Source organism: Sturnira hondurensis, unplaced genomic scaffold (assembly GCF_014824575.4).
Source record: "Sturnira hondurensis isolate 20B ecotype Veracruz unplaced genomic scaffold, ASM1482457v3 Scaffold0020119, whole genome shotgun sequence".
NCBI lineage: Eukaryota > Metazoa > Chordata > Mammalia > Chiroptera > Phyllostomidae > Sturnira > Sturnira hondurensis.
In genome coordinates, this window is record NW_028092750.1 from 197,045 (window position 1) to 217,045 (window position 20,001).

Sequence of the window (20,001 nt, forward strand, 5' to 3'; positions counted from 1 at the left end):
AGTGTAGAAATCTAGACCTTCCAGGCAGCCTTTGCCAGCAAAGGGTAGTAGGAGTGCAGCCACAAGTATTTCTGTAGTGTTGGGCTGGAGTAAAGCATGTATTGTTTAAAAGTTTTGTTTTTCTGGTCTGTTTTGTTCCTGGTCCTTTGGCTAAAGGGAACAGACTTTTTTGTTGGGGCTTTTCTTATCTCTGTCCATTGCTATTTCCAGGTTGATGGATTCTTCAGGTTCAATCTGTACAGAAAGAGAAAGAAAAGAAAGAAAGAGAGAGAGAGAGAGAGAGAGAGAGAGAGAGAGAGAGAGAGACAGAGGAGGAGGAAGAAGAAAGGAAGGAAGAGAAAATAAGGAAAAAAGGAGAGAAAGGGAAAAAAGGAGGAAAGGAAGGAAGGAAGGAAGGAGGGAGGGAGGGAGAGAAGGAAGGAAGGAGAGAGAAAGAAGAAAGAAAGAAAAAAAACCAAACCACTCAGGGTACTCACTACTATGTCCTTCTTTGCATCCTGAGGTCTTACATGTCCAGTCTTCTCTCCAGTTTTCCATCTTACCATGACAGAGTGCAGCAGAATGCCTGCTTGAGTGTGGTTGGTAGGGCAATAACATGGGTGTAATAATTTATAGTTTTAATTTGAACATTTCACCTAAAATGTCATATGGAGTGCTTGAGTGTGACATTGTTATGTTACAGAACTACATATTTTTGATTTTGTAATAAAAAGGGGTGTTATTTGTGCCAGACCATATATATATTTTTATAAAGGGTTTTTAGTTGTACTTGGTATGAGAAATAGAAAACTGATACACCTACTTCGTCTTTCTGATTAAATTATTTTTAAAGAAACTTTCTATTTTATCTAAGCTGCTGAATTTGTTTTACCACAAAGTCTCACCCTACTTTGTTACTGTCCTTGCAGAGTCTAAGGGACCTGCCATGCTCTCTCTCTCATTCCCAGTGTCAGTCATTTCCACTTTCTCATTATACTTGATGTCTTTTGGTAAAGGTTTATCAATTTACGTTTCCCTTTCAAATGATCAAATTATGGATTTGTTGTTTTCAATCCTCATATTTTCTGTGTGTACTTCATTTTCCTTATTTTGTTTATTTTTATCTTTTATTATCTGAAGTAATCGATTTTAAACTAACATAAGCATTAGAAAGATATACATTTTCACAGCACTATCCAAGAAATTTTTATATTTTTATTTCATTATCTTTAAGTTAAAAACATCTCCTAATTTTATTTTCTATTAATTCATAAGATTTTGAAGTGTGCCAGTTAATAGACAATTATTTTAAACTTTCCAAGATACCTTATTTTAATGGAAGTCTAGTATATTTCTATTGTGTTCTGGAAAAATTTTTGTAACATTTCAGCTTCTTGAAATATCGGAGACACATTGATTAGCATATTTTTTCTTTTAGTGAAGGATTCATGTTCTCTTTAAAATTGAGAAATTTAAAATTGGATATTTTTTGTGGTTATGAATATAGTACTCTTCATTAATTAGACTGTACTAGTTGCCTAGTTAATAGTGTTGTTCAAGACTTCTACAGCTGCGCTGTTAACATTTTTCCTGGTCATTCATTAGTTCCTGAGAGAGGTATGTTTAATCACCTGCTATAGGTGAATTTACCTATCTATCCCATAATGTTTACTAGTATGTGTTTCACATGTTTTTAAGCTTTATTATTAGGTGTATAACATTTAAGATTATTATGTTTTTATGATGCCTGTCCCACTATATTTCCAGTTGTATTTCTTACATAAAGTCTACTTTTCTAATATTTATATAGCCATACTGGCTTCCTGATAAAGTATTTGCATGGTATGTTTGATTTTTTTTACACTCAATTCTGTCTTTACAGTAATATTAAATACCAATATGTTTCTTGGGATATAAATAAAACTTTTTAAAGGCTTTCTGGAAAGTTTTCTCTATTTGATCAATGCAACTTAATGATTTCTTCTTTAAGTCTATTTATTCTACTATTCATTCTATTCTAGTCTGTATTTTAAGTATTACTTTTTAAAAAATTATTTATTTTTATTAAATTTATTAGGTGGCCATGGTGAATAAAGTGTACAATTCCATAATACATCATCTATATATTGCATTGTGTGTTTACCACCTAAAGTCAAATCTCCCGTCACCATATATTTGACCCCCTTTACCCTCTTCTACCTCCCCTGAGCCCCCTGAACCAACAAGACTAACAAACAAAACCTCGTAGACACAGATAACAGTATGGTGGTCAACTACTACATTTTTGTGTCTACTATTTTTCCTTGGATCCATTTTTTATGTTTTCTTGTTCTGGTTTTATATTTGGAATACCTTTCCTTGTGCCTTTTCATATATTTGCTATTTTTGGCCCTTCTCTTGTCATATTTCTGCATAGGTTGGAATCTGTAATACAACATATTGTTTTTCTTTGAAGATGTTTGTTCCCTATTGGGTTGGTTTGGGTCATTTTTACACAACACTACCGCTTTCTCTATGAAGCAATGCACATAGAGAGAAGGACAGTTTCAGATACTGTCAGCTGCAAAAGCTTAGGGAGTGGGGAATTGATCAATCTCCCACAGGGTGGGAATCCTCAGACACCAGAAACCAGTCTATGACTCACCACCCACAGACAGCTCTGGGTGAAAGGGTCACCTTCTGCCCCCAGAGAAGCAGCATTGGAAGACAAACTGTTTAGATGTTACTTCTCCCGTTGGTTTCGAGGGGTTGCAGTGAGAAAACAACTATCAGGGGTTAGTAAATCTCACTTCCCCAGGCTCCCCAAGGCAGGAGAGCCCTGACTTTAATCTCAGACCCCAGGAGCAGTTTCAATTGCTGCAAGTATACACAGACAGCGCCATGTGTACAAGACAAAGCTGGCAAGCAGCCACTGAGGCGAAACTGAGTCTACCCCTCTACCCTGTCGCAGAACTACCCGGTGATTTCCTTTCCAAGCCCACCACACAGGAAGTCTGCAAAGGAAGCAACCCCACCCTGTCCTCCAGGGGATCTTCCCATTTCCTTAAGTTCTTCCGGGACCAAAGAGAGAGGCAGCTGTGTCCTACCAGCAATTTGCTGGAAATCACTGGATTTATTTTTGTCATGTAAACATGCTAAACATGGCTTCTTTCCTCATTACATTTACTTTGAATCAGATCCCTGGTCCTCTTTGTTGCTCCATTTGTGCTTCAAGAAGAAAGCAGAAGTTCGCCCAGACAGCCCCTGTGTCCTTGGTTGTGAGCCACCGTTGCATGAAGTCCCACACGCTGCTGTTGGAAGAGGGAGGCCCTCTGAGTGAGAGAGAGACTCACCATCTGAAGAGAAATTAGAAAGCTCACATCAGTGTAAGTTCTATGGTGACATTATCTCTAGTTGCAACAAAATGGAAGGTATGACTATGTCTGGCAAATAAGCATATAAAATGTTCAACATTATTTATTATTGGGAATTGCACATTAAAACAATAACAACATATCACTACCCACCTGTTAGAGTGACCAAAATCCAGAGCACTGACAGTAGCAAATGCTGGCCAATGCCAAGATTGGGAAGATCCAATGGGAAGCTGCAGTGTCAGGTGGAAGTCAAGAGAAAATGCAATGAGATGTATAGGAGAGAATAAGAAAGAGTCTAAGTAAATTAACTCATAAATGAATAATGTTCTGCGGGGAAGGAAGACAACAGACAGGGATAAATGCAAAGACAGACTCTCTGGCTTTTTATACTTAAGAATCTGAGCTCTTTATACTTAAGCTTTTTATGCTTAAGAATCTGAACTCTATGGGCATATTGAAATGTTCTCATCTATGAAATGCAGCCAACGGATAATTTGTCAATTTCCAAAGAGGGTTTTTAAAGAAACGTGTAAAGGTAGTATGGTCACATAAAAAGCAAAATACAGTAGAAGAGAGATGTCTATGGTCTTAAAAGGGGAACTCTATGTGGAACATTTCATATGAGGTACGTACAGCAAATACTGGTGAGCGGTATGAGAAAGGAGGATGTTTGTAATCATTGGAAAATGAATGCCTGGGAGGTTTGAGAGAATAGAAGGTAAGGCGGGTGGCAGAAAAGGAGTGAATATTTTTGAAACTCAACTCTGAAAAAAAGTAGATAGAAAGAAACGGTATTGAAATCACACCCCCCTCAGTAGCAAATAACAACGTGAGATATGAGACAAATAGGCAGAGACATAACTAAGTGTTCTACTGATTTTTGCTTTGATTGGAAAAATTATTGACAGAAAAGAAATTATGCAACCCTGTGAATTGGGGAATGGTTTAAACAAATATCCTGTGTCTATATGGTGGTTTTTTTCCCCTGTACTGACTTACCCAAGTAATAAATGTAACTTCAATCTGTTGCTATTTCAAATGTTTTTTTCTTATAATAATCAGAAGCCACAAATACCAGGAGGTTCAAATTTGAAGAGCAATTCAAACAGCTACCACTCTCTTATTACAGAGTCAAAAGATTATTTTTTGTATAAATGCAAGAAAAGTTCACAAGTGTGAACACATGTACACACAGACAGCAGTAGTAAAATTCTAGGTAAGATATTAGTGTCAGTTCAAATATCTGATGCTTTTCACCCTCTATTAAAAAGAAAAGAATTACAAAAATACAGGAAGTTAAAGGATTTAATGTGGACAGTCAATGAGTAAATTATGGCCCAAACATCAGAAATAGATGTTGTTTTTCCTTGGGAAGCCAACGGGGAATCTGAATGTGGGACAGATGACTCATTTGGGCCCATCCCATCCCTTACATACACAGAACGAGAGTGAAGAGTGGCTCTTGCCTCAAAGCAAAGCCCTTCTAGAGAATTCTCTATAAGCAATGGGAGGCGCAAGAGCCCAAGAAGCAGCACAGAGGCTAATGACAGGCACCCATACTAAATCAGAGAGAGAACAAAGCATCAAGGAGAGATTCAGTGCAAAGGGAAAGCAGCTCTCGGGAAGCAAATGAAATGAAGACCTCTCTCCTTGTGAAACGGGGTGCAGACTGCGGGGCCTCCAAAGCCTCCACAAACCTTGGCTGAGGGGTGGGGCAGAGCAGATGATAGGAATTGATGATACTTTACATTACAATGATAACTTGGTAGCTTTGGTAGCTAGTTTAATAGCTGTGCTACTGTCTAGGGGCAAGGTGGGTGTGACTTTCAGACTGTATCCTGACCCCTGACTAGCCCGGGGAGGTGGTTCCCCCTAGATCATGGAGTCACTCTTGCCCTGACTGGGAATGGTAGCAGAGAGAATGCAAACTATACATAAAACTGGCGAATGTAGCTCATAGTGGGAGGAGTCAGAGATGAGATTACTCAGGAGGCTCTGGGTCAGAATTTAAAACAAAGGGCAGGCAGCTTGTAGGGAAGAAAGGAGCCATGCTACCAGCAGTGAAGTAGCAGCTATGCAGTTTGTAGGGATTATTCAGCCATGTGGCCTGGTGTAATAAGAAAAAGAATGACATGTTGCTACTCTGATCATGCCTGCTGTAGCTGCCATCAAGGATCCTGCCTTGCAGGACACTGACTGACCTGTTGCCTTGCAAACCTGGACTCTATCCGGACACTTGGAACTTGTGCCTTTTCTGGATTTCACCATGATCCAGTGTAACACAGCATGTGTTTTCCTGGACTATAACACAGAGGCTGATGACAATGTACCCCAGATCCTGAAGGAGGGAACTCCTATGTGAGGATGGCAAGTTTGGTACCTTCCAGAGAGATTGGAGAACTGTTTGTGCAACTGGCTTAAGATAAGGAAATAGGGAACTATTGAGCTTGGTTTTGACTTATAGCCTTTTGGGGAACAAGGGAAGTGCTAGGTCTCGTGGGAAACCAGGACTCTGATTGTCAGTGCTCTGGGTCCCCCCAGGGTTGGAATATTGTAAATGAAAACCTGCATTGATTGTTAGGTCATTCACCAAGGTGCCACATGAATGGGTCCCTGTCTGCTCAGCTACACCCATGGCAAAGTACTCTTCACCATGGCTACAAGAGGTGAGGATCCCCCCTCTGGCTTGCCCCTACCCTGATGGCTTGTAAGGAGATGTGTCTACTTGCTGACAGAGCTCATAGCCAGGTCTCTCATCAGGAGAGGCTATTGGTAGGTACAACAAGCGCACACATATGCAGATAAAATCCATGTGAGCTAGTTCAAGGCAATCTAATTTCATGTTCAACAAAAGATCACATACCCTGAAGAAAAACAACACAATGAAATACAAGAGACAAGGTAAAAAAACACAACAGTCCAACTCAAAAGAAATAGAGATAATTCAGAATACAGAATTAAACCTACAAAACAAACCTGTCATATTCTTAGAGAGTTTTATGAGGATGTTATATCTATACATTAAGTCAAGGCAGGCGTGAAAATGGAACACTCAGAAAACAAGAAAATTTGAGGAGTTAAAATATTACAAATATAAAATTTGAGGAAATTGTTTTGTATGTAGAGTAAATGCACAAGAATGTGGAAAATAAGGTTTAAAAATTGTTAAAGAGCCCTGGCTGGTGTAGCTCAGTGGATTGAGTGTGGGCCTGCAAACCACATGATCATGGTTCGATTCCCAGTCAGGGCACATGCCTGGGTTGCAGGCCAGTTCCCAGCAGGAGATGCACGAGAGGCAACCATACATTGATATTTCTCTCCCTTTCTCCTGCCCTTCCCCTCTAAAAATAAATGAAATCTTAAAGAAAAAAAAAACTTGTTAAAGAGTCCTGACTGGTGTGGCCCAGTAGGCTGAGTGCTGTCCCACACAGTGAAAGGTCACTGGTTTGATTCCCAGTCAGAGCACATGCCCGGGGTTGTGGGCTTAGACTCAGGTAGGTGCACGTGCGAGAGGCAACCAATTAATGTTTCCCACATTAATGTTTCTCTCCCTCTCTTTCTCCCTCCCTGCCCGCCTCTCTACAAATAAATACATGAAATCTTTTTCTAAAAGCTGTTATAGAGACTTTGAAGATAAATACTGCAGATTCAGTATCTACAGGACAGGAATTTCAAGAGGAAAGAAGAGAGGCCACAGAATCTTTCATTACGCTAAAGAAAGGCTTGGAAAAGAAGAGCAATTTCTCAGGTAGCCGAGAACTGTTACCTACACAGCACCACGGAGAAGTCCCTGCAGAGAGGAGGGGCCCAGCCCTCTTTACACCGACACTGGAGCTGGTGGTCACACACCTGCGGAATCAAGGATCCTGTCAGTTTCCACATTAGACTGTCTACTGGCTCGAGGGCCTGCCCACCCATCGCAAGTCCATTCTGACAACAGAATAACCCTGTTCTGCGTCTGTCCAGCATCTACATGAAAACAAATTACTGATAGGAATTTCACATAGACTAGGTTCTCAGAAGAACTTTTTCACTCAAATGCACTACTGAGGGGTTAGACAAACTTTATCATTTTAATCATTTCACCCTGAAACGTTCTTTTACATCATCAAAACTGACCTAAAAATTATGTAAGATTGAACAAGCTTGGGGAAACGTTTTCAAAACTTACAGCATTTCCTTTGCACTGAGATGAGCAATTGGTCGATTTGTAGGCTCTCTCGACGTCCACACACTCTGCTTTAATACACACCTGAGAAACATGATGTGAGACTAAGGTCCAAGGGTGTTAGCTTTGCAAATTTCTGTCCGTTTGGGATTTAGTTTTATAGTATTAGCCACTATTTCCAATATCAAACTTACCTCTTTATTAGGGAAATCACAGCATTCTTTTGAAAATAGGAAGGTGGGATCTAGATACTTTTTATAATAACGTATTTACAATATCCTCTTAAAGATTTCCTTACTTCATTCAAAATGCCTGTGCTTCATTCATCGTGGGTCAGTGCACATAGTACAAAGTACCCATTCCAACCAAAGATATTATGAAAAGCATGTTAATATCACATGTTCTGTAGCATTTAAAATGATCATTCATGTAAAAATAAATAGTATTGTTAATCTCTTTATTATTATCAAGTGACTAGCATTCATTGAAAACCTACCAGTTTGAGGAAAATAAAATTTACCGAAGTTTAACAACCTTGTGCCAAGCATATAATAGGTACCTATTAAGTAATACTGAAAGAATAAATGCAGGCAGGCATAAATGAATGACAAGTACTGCTTTGAAAACTGCTCCTATGGAACAGGCCTTGAAAACAAAACAAAAAATTTAAAAACATTTTTGAATAAAAATCACAATTTCACCTTACCTTCTTATCTCCACACTTGCTTCCATCAGCTACCATGCCTATTTCTTGACTCTTGTCTTCAGGGTTAAATGTTTTACATGTCGAGAAAGTTATTATGTATCCTTTCTGGTGCAAATTATCTGACCCACCTTGACAGAACAACTTCCCACACATGACATCACTGAGGAAAAGCCAAAATTTGCTGCAGCTGAAATGCCAGGATCCAAGTTGCAGTTTTATACACATGTTGATAGCTCCCTGACTATCAGTAGTTAACTAATGGTTTTTCTCCCCATAGCAGAAACTTCTAGTTCTTTATATCAATTTTCCCCTATTCTTCAGTAATAGAACCACTGAATATGGGAAAAAAAGCACATCGTTGCTATAGCAACAACACAAAAACACATTTCTGTTTCCCATGCAGCTAATTTTGGCCAATTGTCTAAGTTTTAGCCAATAGCAAGGAAATAGAATCTTAAGTACAATACAAATTCTTGAAGGTACCCTTACTTTTTAGGGGGGTATTTCCTTTTTGCCTATTGGAAAGTGACACGGGGGCTGGGGAAGCCAACATAGACCAAAGAAACACTTGGGAGAGGAGGTCATATGTGTGATGGAGCTAGAAAATGTTAGAAGAATGGGGTTCTAACATAATGGAGGACACTTAGGAAATAAATTTCTATCTTATTTTAGCTAATGTTCCTTATTTATTTTTATCAATTGCAGCAGAATAATTCTGTCCACTAAGGTTGGGTCAATACAAAGCTGAGCCTTGGTTGATCCTCCAAGGCATCACGTGGAGTTACTGAAAGAACCATCTCCCTGCAAATGCAGGAGACTGCTCGGCACTCAGTAAAGCCTTTCATGTACCGTCAAGGAGGGTAAAGTCAATGCCAATAAAACTGCGGTCCATTGCTTTACTCAGAATTCAGCAGAAGTCTGTGAAAAAAGTATTCTGAATACAGATAGAATCACATTCTTCTGATGCCTTTGGTGGTTGTTAATAAATATGATTGAGGAGTAGAGAAAGGCATGCATTCTCCCCAAACTTGAGAGGGTTTTTTTCTTGAATCATTTAGGTGAAGATTCTAGGGTACTGGGAACTACTGGCTCCCTCTTCACTCCAGCCAGTTACTATGAAGAAGTGACTAGAAAAGCAGCCTGTGGAGAGAAGGAATACTTGTGCCTCTAATGACAGAAATTATTCAGTGCACACAGACGGTGACATGGGACAGTGGTGGGTACACATGCTGCAGAGGAAAAATGGAACTACCCTACTCTCTTTTCCCACTCACTACCTCTCATACTACATATCGCTCTTCCCCACCCCCAAACATTTCCTTTTATCTATTTCCCCCCTTTGAATCTACTCTGATTTTTAAAAAAGGGAAAGCACAGAATATGATGGTCCATCTTTTAGGCCCAACTGCCTGAAGAGATGACATTATGGCCAAAATATAGTTTGTTTAGAAAAACTAAACATATGTGTATGTGTGTATACACACATATATGTATGTATATATGTATATGCATGTATGTATATATGTGTGATATCAATCATCTATAAAATTAGTGTTTAATAGAAAAATTTGAGAAATGCTGATCTTGTTTAACCTCTTGTACATTAATTTAAACATGTAAAATTTGGAACAGGTACAAGGAGTTTATTATAATTTGACTTTTTAATGTCATTTTAAAATTGCACAATCAAAAAATCTTATAGAAAACTCAGATTCATTGAATGTAATATTCTATGATTTTTCTAGAGTATCACTATAAAAATTAAAATATTCTTCAGGTGAATTGTCAATGTTTTCTCTTACTGTCTTTTTTCTTTATATAATTTCATGGCAAGTTTAAATTAAATAAAACTGTATAGGGATTTTATTGGTTATTTCTCTAATTCAGTAAATATTTCTGCCCCTAGACTCATAATCAAAGACATCAGATGGAAAAACACCTAAAATATCCTGGAAAATCAGTGGGCACATTTTCAACCAGGCCTATTCATTCGCACTGCATGTTCCATCTCAAATACCCCTTCTACTTACTAGTGATTGTACTTGATGTCATCTGAAACATCTACCAAGAAGGACTTGAAAAGAGGGATCAATTCTTATTTCTCTTGTTAACTCAGTGCCTCGCTAGAAACGTGGCACTAGTAGTCAATTAGTGACAGTCATGAATGAGGTCTAAATTCACTTTCTCTCCAAATGAAATAAATCAGCACTGGCTGGATGTGAGCAAGTTCCCTAGTCTGTGGAGCAGGAAGGTTCAACCAACAAGGCCACTTACTTTGCTTTACAGGGAATGTGGGTGTCGCCCACTTTGCGGCAGTACCCATACTGTAACCCATTTGTGTTCTTGCTGTAACATGACATATCCGCAACCTCAGCTCCTGGGCCAGGCATGATCAATAGGGACATATTTGAAAAGAAAAGAGAAAGGAAGTTTAATGCAGCAAAGGGTTAATGGGATATAAAACCAACAGCATAGGAACTATAGTTAATAATATTATAATAACTATGTATGGTGCCAAATGGGTATTTGAAATAATGGGGTATCACTGTGTAAATTACATGATTGTCTGACCACTGAGCTGTACACTTGAAACTAATACAATGTAGTGCTGAATGTAAACTGTAATAGAAAATTAAAATAAAAAAACCATCACGAAAAATACTGTTTTAACATACAATCATCCATTGCTTAATGGCAGGGTTGCATTCTGAGAAATGCACCATTAGGCAATTTTGTCATTGTGGGGACATCACAGAGTGCACTTACACAAACCTAGATGGTATACACCTAAGCTGTATGGTCTAGCCTACTCTCCAGGGCCACACCCCTGTACAACATGTGCTGAATATTGTACGCTATTGTAAGGGGTAAGTATTTGTGTATCCAAACATGAAAAAAGTGCATGTCTTCTCATTGGATTGTTCCCTTTCTCATTATGTACTGCCTTTCTTTTTTTTAATATTTTTTAAGGATTTTATTTATTTATCTTTAGAGAGGAAAGGAAGGAGAGAAGGAGAGAAACATCAATGTATGGTTGCCTCTTGTGAGTCCCCTGCTGGGAACTGGCCTGCAGCCCAGGCATGTGCCCTGACTGGGAATTGAACCGCGATCATGTGGTTTGCAGGCCCGTGCTCAATCCATTGAGCTACACCAGCCAGGGCTTGCCTTTCTTTTTTGAAAGCTGTTTTGTTGAATATAAGTACTACTACCCCAGCTTTTTTTTCTTTTCCATTTGTACAAAATATTCTTTTTTTTTAAGATTTTATTTATTTATCTTTAGAGGGGAAGGACAGAGGGAGAGAAACACCAATGTATGGTTGCCTTTTGTGCATCCCCTGCTGGGAGTTGGCCTGCAGGGAACTGGACTACAACCCAGGCATGTGCCCTGACTGGGAATCGAACTGCGATACTCTGGTTTGCAGGTCCGCGCTCAATCCACTGAGCTACACCGGCCAGGGCTTGTACAAAATATTTTTTTCCATCTCTTTACTTTTAGTCTGTGTGTATCTTTCAATCCGAGATGGGTCTCTTGGAGGCAGCATATATATGGGTCTTGCTTTCTTATCCATTCAGCTAACCTGTGCCTTTTGGTTGGAACATTTAAGCCATTTATATTTTCTAAAAATATATTCTATTGATTATGCTATTACAGTTATCCCTTCCCCCCTTTATTCCTTTATTCCCCTCTGTGCTGTACCTCTCCTTCCATCATCAGTCCCCCACCTTAGCTCATGTCCATGGGTTGTACACATAAGTTTTTTGGTTTCTCCATTTCCCATACTATTCTTAACCTCCCCATCTATTTTGTGCCTACCATTTATGCTACTTATTCCCTGTACCTTTTCCTCCATTCTTCTCCTCTCCCTCCCCACTGATAACCCTCCATGTGATCTCTATTTCTGTGAATCTATTCTTGTTCTAATTGTTTGCTTAGTTCATCTTTGTTTTTGTTTTTTTAGGTTTGGTTGTTGATAGTTGTGAGTTGGTTGTCATTTTATTGTTCATTTTTATCTTCTTCTTTTTCTTAGTTAAGTCTCTGTAACATTTCATATAATAAGGGCTTGGTAATGATGAACTCCTTTAACTTTACCTTACCTGGGAAGCACATTATCTTCCCTTGCATTCTAAATGAGAGCTTTGCTGGACAGAGTAATTTTGGATGTAGGTCCTTGCCTTTCATGACTTCGAATATTTCTTTCCAGCCCCTTCTTGTCTGCAAGGTTTCTTTTGAGAAATCAGCTGATAGTCTTATGGGAACTCCTTTGTAGGTAACAGTCTCCTTTTCTCTTGTAGCATTTACGATTCTCTCCCTACCTTTAATTTTGAGTAATATAATTATGATATGCCATGGCGTGTGCTTCCTTGGGTCCAGCTTCTTTGGGATTTGAGCTTCCTGGACTTCCTGGAAGTCTATTTTCTTTGCCAGGTTGGGGAATTTTTCCTTCATTATTTTTTCAAGTAAGTTTTCAATTTACTGCTCTTCCTCTTCTCTTTCTGGCACCCCTATGATTCTGTTGTTAGAATGCTTAAAGTTGTCCTAGAGGTTCCTAAGCCTCTCCTCGTTCTTTTGAATTCTTGTTTCTTTATTCTGTTCTGGTCGAATGTTTATTTCTTCCTTCTGTTCCAAATTGTTTGAGTCCTGGTTTCCTTCCCTTCACTGTTGGTTCCCTATACATTTCCATTTATTTCACTTTTCATAGCCTTCACTTTTTCCTCTATTTTGCGACCATACTCAACCAATTGTTTGAGCATCCTGATTACCAGTGTTTTGAATCATGCATTGGATAGGGTGAGCTATCTCTTTGTCACTTAGGTGTATTTTTTCTGGAGCTTTGATCTGTTTTTTTCATTTGGACCATATTGTTTGTCTCAGCATGCCTGTTACATAGTAAGAGGTGGAGCCTTAGGTATTTGCTATGGCGGGGCAACCTACATTGCTGTGTTGTGGCAATGTATGTGGGGGAGAGGTCTGAGAGAGAACAAAGCTGCTTGCTCAGCTCTTGACTTTCAGTCACTTCCTTTGTTACCTACAAGCAAATTGGGCTCTTCTACTGCTGATTTCCAGGTGGGTAGGTTTGTGTACCTTCTACAAGCCAGTGGGTCTCTCCAACAAACTCTCCTGTGAGGCTGGGAGTTACTCCTGCTGACTAAACCCCCACAAGTTTTTTTCGGTCAGAGGTTTTGAGGCTTTATTTCCTTGCACTGGAACCCTGGGTTGCATGGTCTGTCTTGCTCCCCAGTTGTTCCTCCCAGTTTATTCACATGCAAATGTGGGACCACCGGGTCTGCCAGCAGCCACCTCGCTTGCCCTGGTCCTCTAGCTGCCAGCTTGCCATGAGTCCTCTCCACCCTGGCTGCCTGTCTCTGCCCCTCCTACCTACCAGTCTGGATAAATGTTTCTTTTTTAACTCCTTGGTTGCTGGACTTCCACACAGTTTGATTTTCTGGCAGTTCTGGTTGTCTTTTGTTTTTAAATTTGTTGTTGTCCTTCTTTTGGTTGTACAAAGTAGCAAAGTATATCTACCTATACCTCCATCTTGGCTGGAAGTCCTTTAACATTTAAAGTGATTATTGATAAATATGTATGCAGTGCCATTTTTTCTCACACCTGTCAGAATGACTATCATTGTTAAAGCAACAAACAAGTGCTGGCGAGGATGTGGAAAAAGGGGAACCCTTTTACACTGTCTGTGGAAATGCAGATTGGTGTAGCCATTGTGGAAAACAGTATGGAGATACCTCAAAACATTAAAAATGGATCTGCCTTTTGACCCAGCAATCCCACTTCTGAAAATATGTCTGAAGGAACCAGAAGCACTACTTTGAAAGAACATAAGCACCCCTATGTTCATTGCAGTGTTATTTACAATCACTAAGATATGGAAGCAGCCCAAGTGTCCATCAGTAGACGAATAGGTAAAACAACTATGGGATATTTACACAATGGAATACTACTTGCCATAAAAAAGAAAATTTTACCCTTTGTGATAGTATAAATGGACCTAGAGAACATTATGCTAAGTGAAATAAGCCCAGTCAGAGACAGAAAATTACCATATGATTTCACTCATATGTGGAATCTAATGAACAAACTGAATTAACAAGGAGCATAGAGATAGACTCATAGATGGAGAGCAGATGACAGCTAGTTGGGGGATGAGGTTAAGGGGTGGAGGGATTGAGCAAATAGGGAGTTGAAGGATTGTGGAAGAATTTAAGGAGACTAAATAGTAATGAAAAAATACAATAAAGATTAAATAAAATAAATAAAAGGTACAGTAATATTACAGTATAAATAACTAAAAATGCTGAGCCTGTGTAGGGCACTTACCATGGATGGAGGCTGCAGGACCGGGAGTGGCTCTGGTGGCATCAGTGGGTGGGGAGTGAGTGTGAAGGCCTAGGACGTGACTGAACAACACCATAGACTTTGTAAACACTCGGTGCTTAGGCTACACTAAATCTATTTTAAAATACTTTTCCTTCTTCAATAATAAATTAATCTCAGCTTATTGTAACTTTGTTTTACAAACTTTTCAACTATTTTATGATAACACAGCTTAAAACACAAACTATTGTATAGCTGTACAGAAACTTTTTTCTATATATTGCTATTCTAGAACTTTCTATTAAAATCTTTTTTTTAAACTTGGGTCAGGATCATCACTATCACTGTCTCCCACCTCCACATTTTGTCCCATAGGAGGGTGGTTCAATGGCAACAACACACAGGGAGCTGTCATCTCCTATGACAACAGTGCCTTCTCCCAGAACACCTCCTGCCAGAGGCACTTCTTGAGGAAGTTATCACTCTTTTCAGAAATACGTCCAAGGTGGTTTGCATGGCTTCTCTTTCTCATCGTACACTTGCTTGTAAGCAGACAATGCACCACAAGCACTCATTCCTCTCTATTGACAAAAACCTTGCGGTGGTAGCAGCCCTGTTTTCAGACTTTCCCAGGAGCCCGTTGAAATCTGCAAAAGCTTCTGCTAAACCCTTCACTGTGAATGTTCCTGGGGGGCGGGGGGTCTTCTTTTCCTTCTCCCTCAGTTTTTTCTCTTGCCTCTTCTCCAGCTATGCATTCCTATTCCAGTTCCAACGATCCTTCATTGGCCAGTCCCCCAGGAGCCACCTCCACACACCCCTCAGTGTCATCCTGCCCGCCCCCCAGCCCCGCGGAAGGCATTTGCCGGCTGCCGTCTCCACCACAGTCTCGACTGCTGCAGCCTCCTCATCCTTGGCAAATCCTGTGAAGTCATGGGCGAACCTCTTGAGTGTCTTCTTTCCAGATGCCATTCACACCCTTCTTGGTGACATCACCTCAAGCCCAAGGAAGATTCTTGATGCTGTCAGAGATACTTTAATTCTAAGCATCTCCTCGGTGTCTCCCTCCATTGCAGCAATAGCCTGGGCAAAGGTCCTCCTCAAGTAGTAGGCCTTAGAGGCTGCTACACCTCCTTGACCTTTGGACCAAAGAGGTGGTGTTTGGAAGGAGAAACATACTTTGTTGTCAGGATGAAGACCACCACTAAAAGGAGGATGTCCAGGAGCTTTATAAGCATTAAGCAAGATCTTGAAAGGTATGCTAGGCTCCAAACAGCACTTCTCCACATCACTGGCACAGCAATCCAGGAAGGGATCTTGGACAAGGAGTTGGGTCATCCATGACTTTCTATCGCTCCTGTAGCTCACTGTCTGGGTGTGCTTGCTGACAAGCTCCAAGCCCCTGTGCCAGATCACAGTGGGTTTCCATTTGTAGCCTATAACACTGCCCCCAACCAAGACTGTCATCCTGTCCTTAGAACCTTGAAACCTGACATTGACTGGCCCCCTTATGGATGAAAATCATTTCAGGCACCCATTTCCAAAGTAGGTAGCTTTCATCCATATTGAATATTTGCTCTGTCAAGTAATTTTCCTCCACAATCAGCTTATCCAGAGTTTTCAAAAAGTTTTAGCTGTTTTCACATTAGTAACTTGCATAGTCACCAGTCACATTCACATTATGTAATGAATAACAATTCTCGGATCATTTAAAACCAACCCGCACTAGCCATAAATTCAACATCATTTCAACATCACAAACAATTTTTTTGCTTTGGACATGATTGTCACAGAGATGAAAAGAGCACAATTCTGTGTCTGTTCTTCAATCCAGGTCATTAGAAGTTTCTCCATGTCTAATATAAGTCCTTTTTAAATATTTTTCTTTTTTTAATTAAATGTGTTGGAGTAACATTTGTTAATAAGATTATTTGGGTTTAAATTACAGAATTCTATACTACATCATCTGTATATCATATTATGCGTTTACCGCCCAAAGTAAAATTATCTTCTATCACCATATATTTAATCCCCTTTACTATCTCCCACCCCCCCTTCCCTCTGGTAACCACCATGCTGTCATCTGTGTCTATGAGGTTTTGTCTTGTTTGATCATTTCTTGCTTTCAGTTTTATATCTCACATAGTATTGAAATCATATTGTTCCTAAATTTGTGTTAGTCTTGTTGCCTTCAAGGAAGCAGATTCTTTTAACAACTTCTATCATGTTGTTCTTGTTCTTTGAGATAGTTGCCATGGTGGAAAGGGACATGCCCAACTGGTGAGCAATAACTCCTTCTTCCCACCTTCATCATCTGACTTCCCACCTTCATCATCCTTACTCACTTCTATCTCCAGGTCAGTCCTTTGATGTGGCCTCTTACTGGCAACATTAGCAGTGGATTGTGTACATTTAGGAGCCATGATGAACAACACATGAGAGTAAATCAATAACACGAGAAAATGATGCATTACATAGACATGGTGGACACAAGATATCTGAGACAGACTGTTGTACAGCAGACTTTTCTTAAAAGCAGAAAGAGAACACTAAAATAAGGATGAGATGGATACTATAGTGAATGCATAAACCAATGATGTAATTATTCATTACCAGCATCAGTATTATGTCCTGTGCATAACTGCATGTGCTACTATACTTTTTTATACAACTGGAAGGTCAGTAGGTGTGTTTACACCAGCATCACCACACACATGTGAGTGATGTGTTGTGCTAAAACATTATGATGGCTATGACATCAGCATGTAATAGACAATTTTCAGCTGCATTAAAATCTTATGGAGCCACCTTAGGATATGCGGTTCATCAATGACTGAAATGTCATTATGCAACGCATGATGTAATCCCATTGGAAATTCTCAGAAATAAAGCCTGCAATAACTTGATATCAAGAGCTGACTGGAGCCCTGGCTGATGTGGCTCAGTGGATTGAGTGCCAGCCTGAGAACCAAAGGGTCACTGGTTCTATTCCCATTCTGGGCATATGACTGGACTGTGTGCCAGGTCCCCAGTAGGGGGAGTATGAGAGGCAACCTCACATCGATGTTTCTCTCTTTCTCCCTCCCTTCTCCTTTCTAAAAATAAATTTAAAAGAAAATTAAAAGAGAGCTGACTGGAGTTAAAAACAATTTTTTAAATCTATTTTTGAATAATGGCTATTTTACTATTTGAAAACATCTGGATGGTTTGCTGAGAGTTGAGAGAAATCTATGTAGCTGTGAAGATTTAGACAGGAGAGCTGCAGTCTTTATGTTAACAGCCAACAGACAGATGGTGAAATGCTATCTTGCGGATTCTACTGTGACAATGACATGCTATGCTTGGTCAGATTCCTGTTTTGCCAGGAACAGTAATGAGCATCATATTTAATTTCTCATGTAATCTCCTTCCAATCCCATCAGCTAAGCAAGAGGACATGGTGCTTAACAGCTCAGGTGTTAAGTAAGACTGAGCAGTTGTGTGATCTTGGGCAAGTGCCTTAACCTCATGGTTTGCTCAGCTATAAAATGAGAATATGTAAGAGTACCAAACTCATAGGGTGGTTGTGAGCATTAAATGAGTTAATATACATGAGCCAATGAGAAGAGTGGATAATGACTAGTAAGTGATTGAGAAATATTAACCATTGTTATCATTTCCACTTTACCAATGAGGAAATAGAGAATCATATTAACAAAGTCACAGAGAGAGATGAAAAACCAGATTGCCCACTCAGTTCTGAGTCTAATACTTATGCTCCTATTCCGTGTCAGATGTCCCTCTTAAATTTCAATAATTTATAGGGAAAATTTGAATTTAGTCTTTAAAAAAACAAGAGGTTAAAATAATTAAAAATCTATGAAGACATTACACTGGTTTTAAGAAAAATCACTGAACTTCTTACAAACATCTGTAAACTCAAACAATTTTAAGGGAATTTATGTCTCAATGTTCAAGATGATGAAATTAGTTTACTACCGTATTTTCTTGATTATTTGTATCATAGTAGCATTAGTTTCTTACTATATAAAATATCTACACTGGAAATTGATTGAATATTTTGGCATTAATAATTTGTAAAAAGCATATTCTTTTTTAACTACAGTTTACATTCAGTAAACTGTAGTTAAAACATTAACATTACTGTAGTTAAACATTAACTGTAGTTAAAACATTTACATTAACTACAGTTTAAATTCTGCACCATTTTCAAATGCACAGCAAAGTGGCCAACAAACTGTGCACTCTACAGAGTGGGCCCCAGACACCAACCTGGCCCGTACTCTGTCATCTCCCCATTATTGATGACATTCTCTGTGCAGTACCCTGCACCCCTGTGGCTCTTCTGCAACTACCCACCTGGACTGCTTGGTCCCTTCGCCCTTTTTACCCAGCCCCCGACCTCCCCTCCCCTCTGACAACTGTCAGAATGTTCTCTGTCTCTATGAGTCTGTTTCTGTTTTGTTTGCTAGTTTATTTTGTTCATTTTATTCCACATGTAAGTGAGAACATATGGTATTTGTCTCTCTCTAACTGGCTTATTTCACTTAGCATCATACCCTCTAGATTCCTCCATGCTGGAAAAAGCATATTCTTATTCCCAAACTTCAGAGTTAATATGGCTAATATTGCAGAAAGTATCATCTGTATACCTGGTATCACACTGCTTCATAAATTACTGTTTCCCAATTAACTTGTCCTTTCCCCAGGTATTAAATATTCTATAATATCATAGCTATAAAAAATCCATTGGATTGATACACTATAATTTATTTGACTAATCCTTATTCTTGAACTTTGAGAAGTTTCCCAATTATCCACTATTATTTTTTAAAAATAATGGATGAAATACTTGTAAATAAATATTTCTGGGCACAACTTTTAGGAAAAGGATTACTTTTTTCATGTTGTGTACAGGGGTTGGCAAAAGGAGGTTTACAGTTGTTATTTTTTTTCAGTCATCATACAGGATCTGTTCTTTTTATTGATTTTAAAGAGAGAGAAAGAGACAGAGACAGACATGGATGTGAGAGAGAAATATTGATTGGTTGACTCCCATAGCACAGCTCAAACCCACAACCCTGATATGTTGCCTGGCTGGGAATGGAACCCTCAACCTTTTGGTGTACAAGACAATGCTTCAACCACCTGAACACCTGGCCAGGGCACAGAATTTATTCTTGTATTATTACTTATTAATTATTGTATTATTTTCCATGCAAACAACTGTAAACCCACTCTTGGCCACCCTGTGTGCATATCTCAAATTCTCTCTGAGAAGATTATGCTAATTAACACTCTTACCAGTGTTTAAACTAAGACATTTTGCCACATCCTCCTCAACACTAAGCATTAATTGTAACCCAGCATGGCCAATGTAACCGATGTAGGAGATTAACTTGTTCCCACTCGTATTTTTTACTACATTTGCACTTGATGTACTAGTGGTGTCTACCTTTGCTTCTCA

General features: G+C 39.2%; 1 protein-coding gene across 6 annotated transcripts in view; it reads right to left on the reverse strand.

Annotated features, from left to right (window-relative positions):
* Nucleotides 1–2,466: 2,466 nt before the first annotated feature.
* ADAM28 (ADAM metallopeptidase domain 28) overlaps nt 2,467–20,001 on the reverse strand; it is a 52,066-nt gene continuing 34,531 nt past the window's right edge. For 2 of the 6 annotated variants that reach the window (XM_037028827.1, XM_037028829.1), the window contains 6 exons: nt 10,484–10,586; nt 8,210–8,396; nt 7,507–7,587; nt 7,102–7,184; nt 3,486–3,565; nt 2,467–3,314 (listed from right to left, as the gene is read on the reverse strand). In XM_037028827.1, the coding sequence (XP_036884722.1) occupies nt 3,142–3,314; nt 3,486–3,565; nt 7,102–7,184; nt 7,507–7,587; nt 8,210–8,396; nt 10,484–10,586 (707 nt within the window). In that variant the 3' untranslated portion in view covers nt 2,467–3,141. The remainder of the gene's footprint in view (nt 3,315–3,485; nt 3,566–7,101; nt 7,185–7,506; nt 7,588–8,209; nt 8,397–10,483; nt 10,587–20,001) is intronic. The other 4 variants (XM_037028828.1, XM_037028830.1, XM_037028832.1 and 1 more) reach the window with 4 other exon arrangements.